Source organism: Saccopteryx bilineata, chromosome 2, assembly GCF_036850765.1.
Source record: "Saccopteryx bilineata isolate mSacBil1 chromosome 2, mSacBil1_pri_phased_curated, whole genome shotgun sequence".
Classification (NCBI taxonomy): domain Eukaryota; kingdom Metazoa; phylum Chordata; class Mammalia; order Chiroptera; family Emballonuridae; genus Saccopteryx; species Saccopteryx bilineata.
In genome coordinates, this window is record NC_089491.1 from 36,777,689 (window position 1) to 36,788,411 (window position 10,723).

Genomic DNA, 10,723 nt, shown 5'->3' on the forward strand with positions numbered 1-10,723 from the left:
TCCAGGCTCCCCGTACTATTACAGTGCTGCTGCCCGAGGAGCGGCCCCACCAGCAGCCGCCACGGCCTACGACCGTCACTGACCCTCGGAGCCAGGCAGACGCCAAGCACTTATGACACATATCACTGAGGGCAATAGCCTCCCAGCCCCCTCCAAAGACCGCCAGAGGGGCCCGACGAGACCATCCTCCAGCAAGCCCCTACTCACCTGAAACGTCACTTTCTTGCCCGGGACATTGGGGTTCTATGGTACAGCTGCTGGACTTCTAGACACCTGTCTATTTCTCAGTCAATCGGTGAGCTTCTCCCAAAGGTGACAGGGTCTCCACAAACCAACCGACTGCTCCGCACAGAACTGCAGGCCCAGCCCATCCTGCCAGTCCCCCAGCTGTCTGCCCCAGGTCTGGGAAGGAGAGCTTGCTTTTGTCATTTTAACAACACCTGTGTAAATACCTTCTTGCTTTTTTGTGGGCCCAAGGGTCCAAGTGAGCTGACTGCGCGCCGTTATGCATTCAGCACTCCCTCTGTGTCACAGGATGTCTTAGACCTGTGCGCGGAGCATCCCCTCGCCCTGGGGGCCCCTGTAGCGTGGTGCAGAGCTGTCCATAAGATGGAGGATGCCCAGCTCGGGGCCCCAGCCTCCTGCTCATCGCTAACATCTTCTCTAGGAGACTCGCTGGACTGGTTATGCTCCAAGCCCCCTGCTGAGACTCCTCCCCAAGAGAAATACACGTTGGGGAGATACCCTGGCTTCTTGCCTCCATTTCCCTGGGCCCAATACAGTGCAGACAGGTCTTTTCCATATACCAGACGACTCAAAGAACCATCTGGGAGATCCATCAACTACTGTTCTAAAGTAACATGTCCCAGGTGCTGATTCTGTTGTGGACTTTGAATGTTAAGGCTGGACGGGACCCAAGAGATCATGGTCCAAGGTGGAGCCTGGTCCTCTTGACCCCCCCACCCGACCCCCTGGCCCTTGGAACCGCTTACCTGAACTGGAATGTGTCTTCTGGGGCATTCCCAAGCTCTGATCACTTCGGACACCCACCATGGACACTGCCCCCACCCTCCAGGACCCCAGTGAGCGGATGCTGGGCAAGCCTGTTCTGCCATGTAGACAACAATTAACAGAAAGGACTCTGCTTGCACTGGAGACCACACACCTGCAGCAGTCAGCCGGAACTTGGGGGCAGCTCTCCCCTGTCCTCGTGGAACCTGGCCCACAGCTGGGAATGGAGGTGCCGAGTGGTAGCAGGTACCTGACTTCACACTGTGGGTATCTGCCTGTTGATCAAGGGGCCGTGGTGGTGAGGGCCATGGCCAAGGGCCACAGGAGCTCAGAGGGGGAGATGTAGAACTCATGGGGGCTGAGTGGGCAGATAAAGCCAGTGGGGAGGGTTTGGGGGACAGAGGAAGGCCTGGGAGAGGGACGGGACAGGCAGAAAGAAAGTGGTAGGTGAACTGGGAATGGCTTTCAGATGGGGGCTCCAGGGACCACCAGCTCTCTGCCTGAGACCTCAACCCTTGCATGATCTCCCTTGCTCACTCAGAACAGCCAGATGGAGGTTCTATCTAAATCTGGGCTAAATTATAGCAATGACAGTGCAATTTGTCATTTCATGTGACAGTCCCTGATGTCTGCATGTCACCAGGTTGGCAGAGACCTGGGACAGAGAGAGCTCACACTTGAGGTTATTGGCCATGAGAGGTCTTGTCCTGGCTGCACCTGTGTCTTGCGGTGGGACCTCAGACAAGACCTTCACCTCTCTGAGCGGGTTGCCTTGGGACAGCAGGGTTGCCTGCAGGGTCATCTGATAGCTCTCTCCTTCCTTCCTCCCAAGCAGGGAGCTGGGGCAGGCCCCCACTGCTGAGCAAGCATACAGAGGGGAGCACTTGAGGCCCACTAATATTCAGACCAAGTAGGAAACAAGAGCACCTAGAGGGGTAGAAATCAGTCTTGAAGAAAATCTAGTCCAGCTCCCCTCAGGGGAAACTGAGGCGCAGCTGTGAGAGCCCAGGACTATGCAGGGAGACACAGACCTCCTCTGGCCACCAGCACATGCCTCCCCTGTGCCCCCCACAGTGAGTGGGACAGAGAGAAAACTGAGGCTCAGCAAAGTGAAGTCCCCAGGCAGTGACTGGCAGAGGGGGCTGGGACCTGGCCCCGACCCCGGGCACGTGGTGATGCTCTCGGCCCCGGCGAGGGAGGCTCACGGTGGGGGCAGTAGGAGAGGGTTCTCAGGCATTGCCAAAAATGGGGTTCCCTAGGACTGTTAGAACGCTGAAGAAGCCTGGTCTCTGGGGTGTGGTGGAGTCCATGAGGGCTTGCAGGCACACCTACCCCCCTGGAACCTGCTGGAGGGAACAACTCCAGCCTCCTCCTAACGGGCAAGGGAGAAGAAAGGATACTACCGGCCCCCCACCTTCCTCCCTTCTGAAGGAAGTGGTTGGGTCAGGGGTCTGCTGCATAGACCTCTCGGCCTCTTGCATCCTTAGATCCCGGTCCCCCTTATGGACTAAGGCCATTAATAAGAGGTCAGCCTTCCCTGAACACAACTTAGGAACTTAAGCACTTACTTCCCTCAGGCACGACCATCCTTCCTCAGCAGAGCCCGCCTGGCCCCGCGGGCACCCCTCCAGCTGTCCCTGCTCCTCTCCAGCCCTGTGATGAGCTCCCTCCATGCCTTTCCTCTCTCCCCCGGGGCTCTGCTGGTCCACAGGTCGCATCTGTATTCATTAGACGGCCACTTGGTTACTTGGCTGCCAGACAGAAGCACAAGAGCACATGATGCCCACACATTTTCTTATACTCGTAGCTGCTCTCGCCCACTGGGCTCCCACGCTGCCCAGCGGAGCTGCCTGGGAGCTTGGAGAGGAGGGTCCCAAGGGACAGTTGTTGATGCCAGAGAACTCTGCATGGAAAACACAAGGCCAGGGCTTTCACCAGCACCGTGGCAAGAGGCCTGAGCATCTCTCTGTGGGTCTTCAGCCCCATGTTCTAGCTTTGAATTTTTGAAAAGGACATTGTGGACTTTATGAACATTTTTCATACTTTAGCGCCAACCTAGAAAAATTTGATGACATATCAAACTCAATATCCCTTTCCCAAGGTGCCATAGTTACGGTTTGCCCTCTCATCACTGATGTTCCTTATGGTGCTTTGTGCTCTGTGACCATCCCCCTGGGGCAATCACGATGCTCATTTTACAGACAGGAAGTTTGAGATTTGGGGCTCACAGGGCAAGATGGAAGCGAAGTGAATGCTTAGATCTCCAGGCCCTGTTCGCTCTCAACAGAATCATGCTCCTGACAAGGGAGAGTATGTTTTAGAGACACCCTTCAATCCCCTAGAAACCTCGAGTCCCACAATGAGGAAAGAAAGAGCAGGGAGTCAGAGGCTGGCCTGATGGAGGGACCGGTGTGTTGGTGGTGTTGCTGGTCCAACTTGATTCTCCTTAACACCAAAACCAACCTGCGGAGTCCTTATCCAGATTTACACCAACACTTCTGACTCATCTAGACTCCTTTCCTGCTGTGCCCTGAGGCTCAGAGGCATTGACTGGCACTTATCCGAGGCTACACCACCACAAGGCCTGACAGGGCATGGACATGGCCCAGCTCTGACTCTCAGTGTCATGTGATGTTCCCTCAATTCTCTGCTGTGGATCAGAGTATAGGCCTGGCCGTGACAATATGCAGAAGCCGCTAGGCAGAGTTGTTGGGGCCATCAGGGTGCTCACAGATCTGGGAATATATACAGATCACAATCTCAAGGGCCCTGAACCACCTGCTTTCAGGCTAGGCCAGTGGAGCAACCTGGCAACTCGGGCAGGTCAGAGGGCAGAGTGGGTGGAAGGACCTGGGACCCAAAGAGTGCTTGCCTCTTCCAATGGCATTCGAGTGTGAAAGCTTTTAAAATGCTCTGTCAACCAAAAAAGTATGCCTATGGGCTACAGGCCACCACTTGTGACCCCCAATCTGCGTCCAGTGCTCCCTTTCTTCTTCACCTGCTTCCCTCCATTGCAAATTTGGAGGAGATAGGAGCCCAGGCTGATGAACTTCAGTTGTCCAGCCCCTGGTTTCTACCCCGTCCCTCCCTATCCTGGGTCCTTGCAGACAGTTTGGCCTTTGAAAGTGGGTGAGGTCAAATGATGGACCTACCCCACCCTACCCCATTGGCTTTGAGGGTAGGTCAGTGCTACTGGGGTCTTTCATTCGTGCAGGGAAGAGCCCCAGATGTGAGCACAGGGCACCGAGGGGTGAAATCCCTTTATGAGAAGTCACATCCCAGAGCAACTGCCTGCCTTTGGCAGCACCTGGCACCAGCCACCCCATTCTGGCTGACATTTCAGCTGAATTTAGCTCCTCACCATGGGGAGCAAATCTTAAAAACTAACCAAGCACTCCTGACAAATACCTGGAAACAAGACATGCCTGAGACAGCTGCCCCGAGGGTAGAGGGAAGTCCAGGCCCCTGGCGAGGGGTGGGCCCCCCGCACTCTGAGCTGGACCACCTCTCCTGTGGCCCTACTGAGAGCCAGCCCTGCAGTCTAGCGCTGTCTCCCACCCAGGAGCCTGCCTCTGATGGTTTCCAGGCACACATACCTGTGTTCCTGGAGAATGTTTTCCTTTAGTTCCTTTGGCCTCAGGGAAGTCCAAGGCAAATGCTTTTCTTAAAAGGTAACAAAATACGTTATTGGAAAGTTGGACAGTCAGGCCGTGACTCCTAGCCAGCAGTCTGCCCCACCTTCCGCAGCCCCTTCAGCACCTTGTCCCCTCCTGTCCCCATACTTCAGGATTCCCTCTTGCATATTCATGGTGGAGCCACAGCGTTGATCCGCACTTTCCCGGGGTCAGCTCCCTCCAGAGTGGCAGCCAGGTCCCCAGGGACGCAGGGAGGACTGGGAGCAAGCCTCTTGCCCACCTGCTCTCCTGACAAGGGGGCTGTGCTTCTCTGTCGTGGCTGCTTGCTGGGAGCAGGCAGGCACCAGTCTTCCTTCGTCTGCTATAATTTTTCAGTATTGGGGTCCTGTCCTAGACACCCCCAGAATCACAGGTTCTAGAGTTTCAGTCCATGTGTTTCCAAGGATCCCGTTTAGTCCATCTCAAGTTGGGGGTGAACATCGCCACCATTCACAGAGTCTAGACATTCTTCTTCCCCCATCTGAGACCCCTCGGGGGCTCGTGGAGAATGCAGCTACTTCTCTGTTTACTGAGGGAATCTCGATGGATTCTAAAAGTGGAGTGGGTTTCCTAGTGAGCTGGGCCTGTGGGCAGAAGGGAGAGGGCAGGAATCTGCCCTTCAGTTTGGGGCAGCTCTGAGCAAGACCAGGGAGAGGAGCCTGGGGAACAGCAGGGTGTCCTCCCCTCCCTGATGCTAAGGCCTGGCTGGCGTAGGCCCAGCTGCAGCCTCGCTCACCCAACCCCAGGCCCACTCTGTCCAAACACTGTGGACACTGGGCTGCCCTTATCCCCCAAATCATGACGCTTGTCACCACGTCCTTCATTTCCTCCAAAAGCACCATTAAGAACAAGTGATTTGGGATGATGGATTTTTGATTCACAAACAGTGCATTTCCCTCGGAGTGGAACAGAAAGGAAACCATTTAATGGCTCCCTTATTTTCAAGCATGAATACATTTTAATGAAACTATTTTATTGTATTTGAGGAAATGAAGAGTTGAACATTCCAACCAATCAATAGCCAATTAATTTCTATAAAACCGAAAAGAAAATAAGTCCTGAGTCTATTTGAAACTCCCTGCAAAGCTCTGAGCCTCCAAATTCAACCTTCCCTTCCACAGGTGCACATGAGTGTGCGCGCGTGCACACACAAACACACACACACAAACACACACACACACACACACACACGCATGCACGCACACGCACCCACATCTCGGATGTACCGGAAACTCAGAGAAAGCGCTGAGTCTCCTTGTGCCAGTTCTTGCCTGCTGTCCTCGCCTTTGGTTAGAGAAGGTGAGCCAGCCTGGCAGCAGCCCGTCCTGGGGCTCAGGAAGAGGCCAGCCTGCCCCCTGACCCTGAGCCGCCAGCATGGTGTGGGGTACGGGACACCGAGGGCCCCACTCCTTGGCCCCAGCTGCTGGGCTTCCAAGTTCAGGCTGAGGGTAGAAATCTGACTGGGGTTCTGCCCTGACTGTGACTGGAAGATGCCGCCCTGGTTTTTCACCCTCTAGTGGCCTTTGGACATTGAGTATTTGTAGAAATACAGATTACATTGCAAATAGAAGTCTTTGCCAGGAAGACACACAGATTTTGCTTTTCATTCTTTGACAGCTGACTTTGTCTTAGGGACTGACCTTCCAGCATCAAAGAAATACGTATCTACTGTATCCGCCAAAGTTTGTGATGCCTGCATAAACGCTTACTTGTAAAAAAAAGAAAAGTACAAAAAAAAACAACAAAAAAAACAACAGAACAAAACCACAATTGAATTGCCTTTGAAAGTGGGAGATGATCTGTCTCCAACAGATTGAAAAAAAAAATGCTTCTTAAAAATGTGTATGTTTTGTATTTTTTTTTCTAGTAGAAAATAACTGATTGGAAATGGTGGTGTTTTTTTTTCTTAGTGACGTGTGTTGCTTTTGTGTGTAATAATATTTGAATGTAATTACAGCAGTGCCAATTTGCCAAAGATGTTGGACATATTTTTCTTTTGTTGGGAGAAGGGCAGGGGCTGGGGGTGGGATTTGGGAGAAAATGGGGGTGGGGTTTTGGTTTAATTTTTTAACTTTTATTTTTCTGGTCAAACCTGGAATATGTGGTCTTATTCTAAGTTAAATGTTTGACTGCAAGATTTTTATTTTAGATTAGTTGGAGAAACTTGCAATAAGATTGAGGTAGTTTCAATATCTGTGTGTCTTTTCATGAGTGTTGTAACCTTTATGTGAGATAATTATTTGTAAATATTTGCCATAATTTTATTGGTTCCTAAAATAAAAGTAATTTTTTAAGTTCAGAATAAAGTTTGGTCTTGTTTTATTTTACCATCTCATGGATGGTCTTTGGCAACTTTGACAAAGCCACATGGAGTTGTGGGGAATTTTATTGGCTCTCCTGATGAAATTGGGGTCCAAACCAACCCAAGTCACTAGAATGGTGGTCTGTGGCCTGGGCAGGGGTGGAGAGATAATTTTATCCGGGAGAAGGTCCAGGGAAGCTTCCAGCCAGGGCTTGGCAGAATGGAGCAGTGAATGTATTTTTTTTTTTTTTTTTTGTATTTTTCTGAAGCTGGAAACGGGGAGAGACAGTCAGACAGACTCCTGCATGTGCCCTACCGGGATCCACCCGGCACGCCCACCAGGAGCGACGCTCTGCCCACCAGGGGGCGATGCTCTGCCCCTCCGGGGCATCGCTCTTTTGCGACCAGAGCCACTCTAGCGCCTGGGGCAGAGGCCAAGGAGCCATCCCCAGCGCCCAGGCCATCCTTGCTCCAATGGAGCCTCGGCTGCGGGAGGGGAAAAGAGAGACAGAGAGGAAGGAGAGGGGGAGGGGTGGAGAAGCAGATGAGCACTTCTCCTATGTGCCCTGGCCGGAAATCGAACCCGGGACTCCTGCACGCCAGGCTGACGCTCTACCGCTGAGCCAACCGGCCAGGGCTGGAGCAGTGGTTGAACCCCCACCCTGGACTGGACTTCTGGCTCTGATTCTCACTGGCTGGGGAACCTTGGTTGAGTCCTGTAACCTTAACTTTGTTAGCTCTAAAATGGTCAGTAACATTCACATCACTTATTCATTCATTCAACAAATAGTGGGTGAGCATCTACTCTGTCCCCAGCACTGAGGACACAGCAGTGAACAGGGCTAACAAGGACCCTGCTAGCATGAGGCTTCCAATCTAGGAGCTTCTTGTGAGATTTAAGCTAACACACATCAAATCTGTGCTCAGTTACTAGTGTGTGCATGCACACATGCTCTTAACCTTGATCTAGGCTGGCTCCTAAAACTGGGTGCTCCCATATGCTTCAGACATACCAACAAAGCTCAGAGCTGGAGACCTTGTCTTTGGGCTCCCGAGCTGCAGGCCGTATCTGGCCAGAGCTCAGAGCTCGATGATTCACAGTCCTTTGGTGGGAGGTACCTGTGCCTTCAGAGCTGAGCGTTTTGGCTGCATGGGAGCCCAGAGGTGGCTTTCCAGCAGGGCCAAGGCAGCTGCAGACCTGAGCCCTGCCCCTGCTGGGTGGTGTCAGTCTGCAAGGGCAGGCAGGGACCGCTGCGAACCCTTGGCACAGTATGTGCAACACAGTAATTGCCAGAGATGGAGTAGGCGAGTGACCGCATGGGGGCCGTGGGCTGTGACTCATTCATATTTAATAAAGCTGGCTGCAGGGCCTCTCTATTCATTTCAGCAATGGATGGTGACGAAGGTGATTCCTGAGGGAGAAAGAGAGAGAGAGAGAGACTGCCATGGTGGAACCCAGGCCCAGCTTCCTTCTTCCCAGTGTTCATGACTGAGAGACACACACTTCAAAGAGGAGTGGCAGCATTTTAAAACTGGGTAGACAGCAAGTGCCTCCACCCTGATGTGGCAGCCCTTGTCCCTGGGTCTCCTGGGATAGTGGCCACACGCCTGCTCTCCTCGGGCATGGGACATCAGTAGCCAGGGTGTGTGTAGCCCCCACATGACCACAGAACAGAGGCCAGGAGCAAGTCTTGCAGTCCGGGTGGCAGTGCCGGCCCTGAAGATGAGGCAGCTTCCGGCCCCACCTGTGCCCTCTGCGGCCATCACAGAGGGGCAGAGGAGTGCCTGCAGTCCGCCACGGGATGCTTTAGCATCAGGCCCAGCCATTTCTCACTCCTGCGAGAGCCAGGCTCCGTGCCAGATGATGGGTACAGAGGTGATCTCTGGGGGTGTGGGCCGAACCTGGGCTGCGGAATTGGCAGAGGGATAAAGGCTCCTAAGAGCCTTGGCTGAGAGTCTCGGCTCTGGCTCTTGCTGGTCAGTTTGCTGATGAAAGTCAACTTCCAGGAATCTTGGTTCCTTCACCTAAAACCATGGGTATAAACTGCATAACATTTACTTAAAAAAGGTGTTATGAGGAACAAATCTTATACATCATGTGAAAGTTTTTCCAAATGACAAATGTGAATTTTGTCAAGATACTTTCCCTGCTGTGAGGAAGTCAAAAATTTACATCCAAAGGCAGGAGTCTGGTGAGACCCTCTGAGTTAAGCTAGGTGCAGGAGGAGGGTTGCTACAGACTGAATGTTTGTGCCCCCCCAAAGAATTCATATATTGAAACTGAATCCCCGATGTGAAGATATTTGCAGGTGGAGCCTTGGGACGTGCTTAGGTCATGAGGATGGAGCCCTCATTAGTGGGATTAGTGCCCTGATAAAAGAGACCCCAGAGAGTTCCCTCGTACCTTCCACCAGGTGAGGAACTAGGAAACAGGCTCTTGCCAGACACTGAATCTGTGGGAGTCTTGATCTTGAACTTTTCAGCTTCCAGAACTGCAAGAGATAAGTGTTTCTTGTTTAAGCCCTCCAGTTGATGGTATTTTTGTTATAGCAACCCAAAATGACCAAGAGAAGCCTGGAATGCAGAAATGAACCAGCAAGGAACCTACATCTGGGGCAGGTGAAATGTGTATTTTAATTCCAACCTATAGGTAGGGCAAACAGGTGTGGGTTCACAGAGGGGATTCCAATCAGTTGGGGGAGGAATGGTTTGGGAAGGCTTCTTGGAAGAGGTAGCTTTTGAGCTGAGCCATGAAGAATGGTCAGGAATCTATCAGGAAATTTTAGAGAAAGTAGGAAGAAAAGGCATGCCAAGTACCCTGGCACAAAGCTCCAGGGTGCGGAAAGGGATGTGTTGGGAGGAGACAGTAGACAGTGTACCTGTGAGGGAGCCAGACACTATGGCCTTTCCCCACCTTCTGAGGCTCTGTGGGTGCCACTGGATCAGAGGCAAGGGCTAACCTGGGCTCTGGGTCAGAGGTGAGGGCTAGCCTGGGCTCGGCATTTCCTAGCCAATGGTGCTGCTCAAGGAAGGGGCAGTGGCGAGTGCCAGGAGAAGCTGAAGATCCTCCTTGGAGGCTGCAGAGCGGCTGGGAGTATACGGAGCGCCAGCCCCACAGCCCGAGCAGCTTGGGACCTCCTGGCTAGCTCTGTGGGGGTGGGTAAGGAGACGATTCCAGCTGCCCCAACGCACGCCACAACACTGTCTCTGGGAGAGACGTGCTCTGCACACCTCAGGGAGAAGGAGGTGACCATCCCAGGGAGCCACTCAAGGGGAGGCCCCCTCTGCAGGACACACAACCACAGGAAGTTTGGGCCACTGCAGGCCTTAGCCTCCCAGGAGATTTTGTATGTCCTGGTTTTTCTTCAGTGAACACGCATTACAGATAATCTAAAGATAATTTTATTTTGCTTGATTCTCGTATGTGCCCTGAATGGGGATCAAACCCACAACTTTGGCATATTGGGCTGATGTTCTAACCAACTGAGCTACCTGGCCAGGGGCCACAGTGTGGTGGTTGCCTTGGGGGGGGGGAGTGAGGGGCAGTGGAGGAGGAGATGGGGGGATAAATGGTGATGGACGGAGGCTTGACCTGGGGCGGTAGACACACAATGCAGCGTACAGAGGATGTGTTGTGAAATCGTGCACCTGAAGCCTGTATAATTTTGTTGACCAGTGTCACCCCAATAAATTCAATTCAATTTTTTTTATTAACATTGTTTTCTTGATTCATCTC

The 10,723-nt window shown here is 52.6% G+C and overlaps 1 protein-coding gene across 7 annotated transcripts in view; it reads left to right on the plus strand.

Annotated features, from left to right (window-relative positions):
• PAX5 (paired box 5) overlaps window positions 1-6,971 on the plus strand; it is a 182,492-nt gene extending 175,521 nt beyond the window's left edge. For all 7 annotated transcript variants that reach the window (XM_066256748.1, XM_066256744.1, XM_066256747.1 and 4 more), the window contains one exon: window positions 6-6,971. In XM_066256748.1, coding sequence (XP_066112845.1) covers window positions 6-82 — 77 coding nt within the window. In that variant the 3' untranslated portion in view covers window positions 83-6,971. The remainder of the gene's footprint in view (window positions 1-5) is intronic.
• The last annotated feature ends 3,752 nt before the right edge of the window (window positions 6,972-10,723 follow it).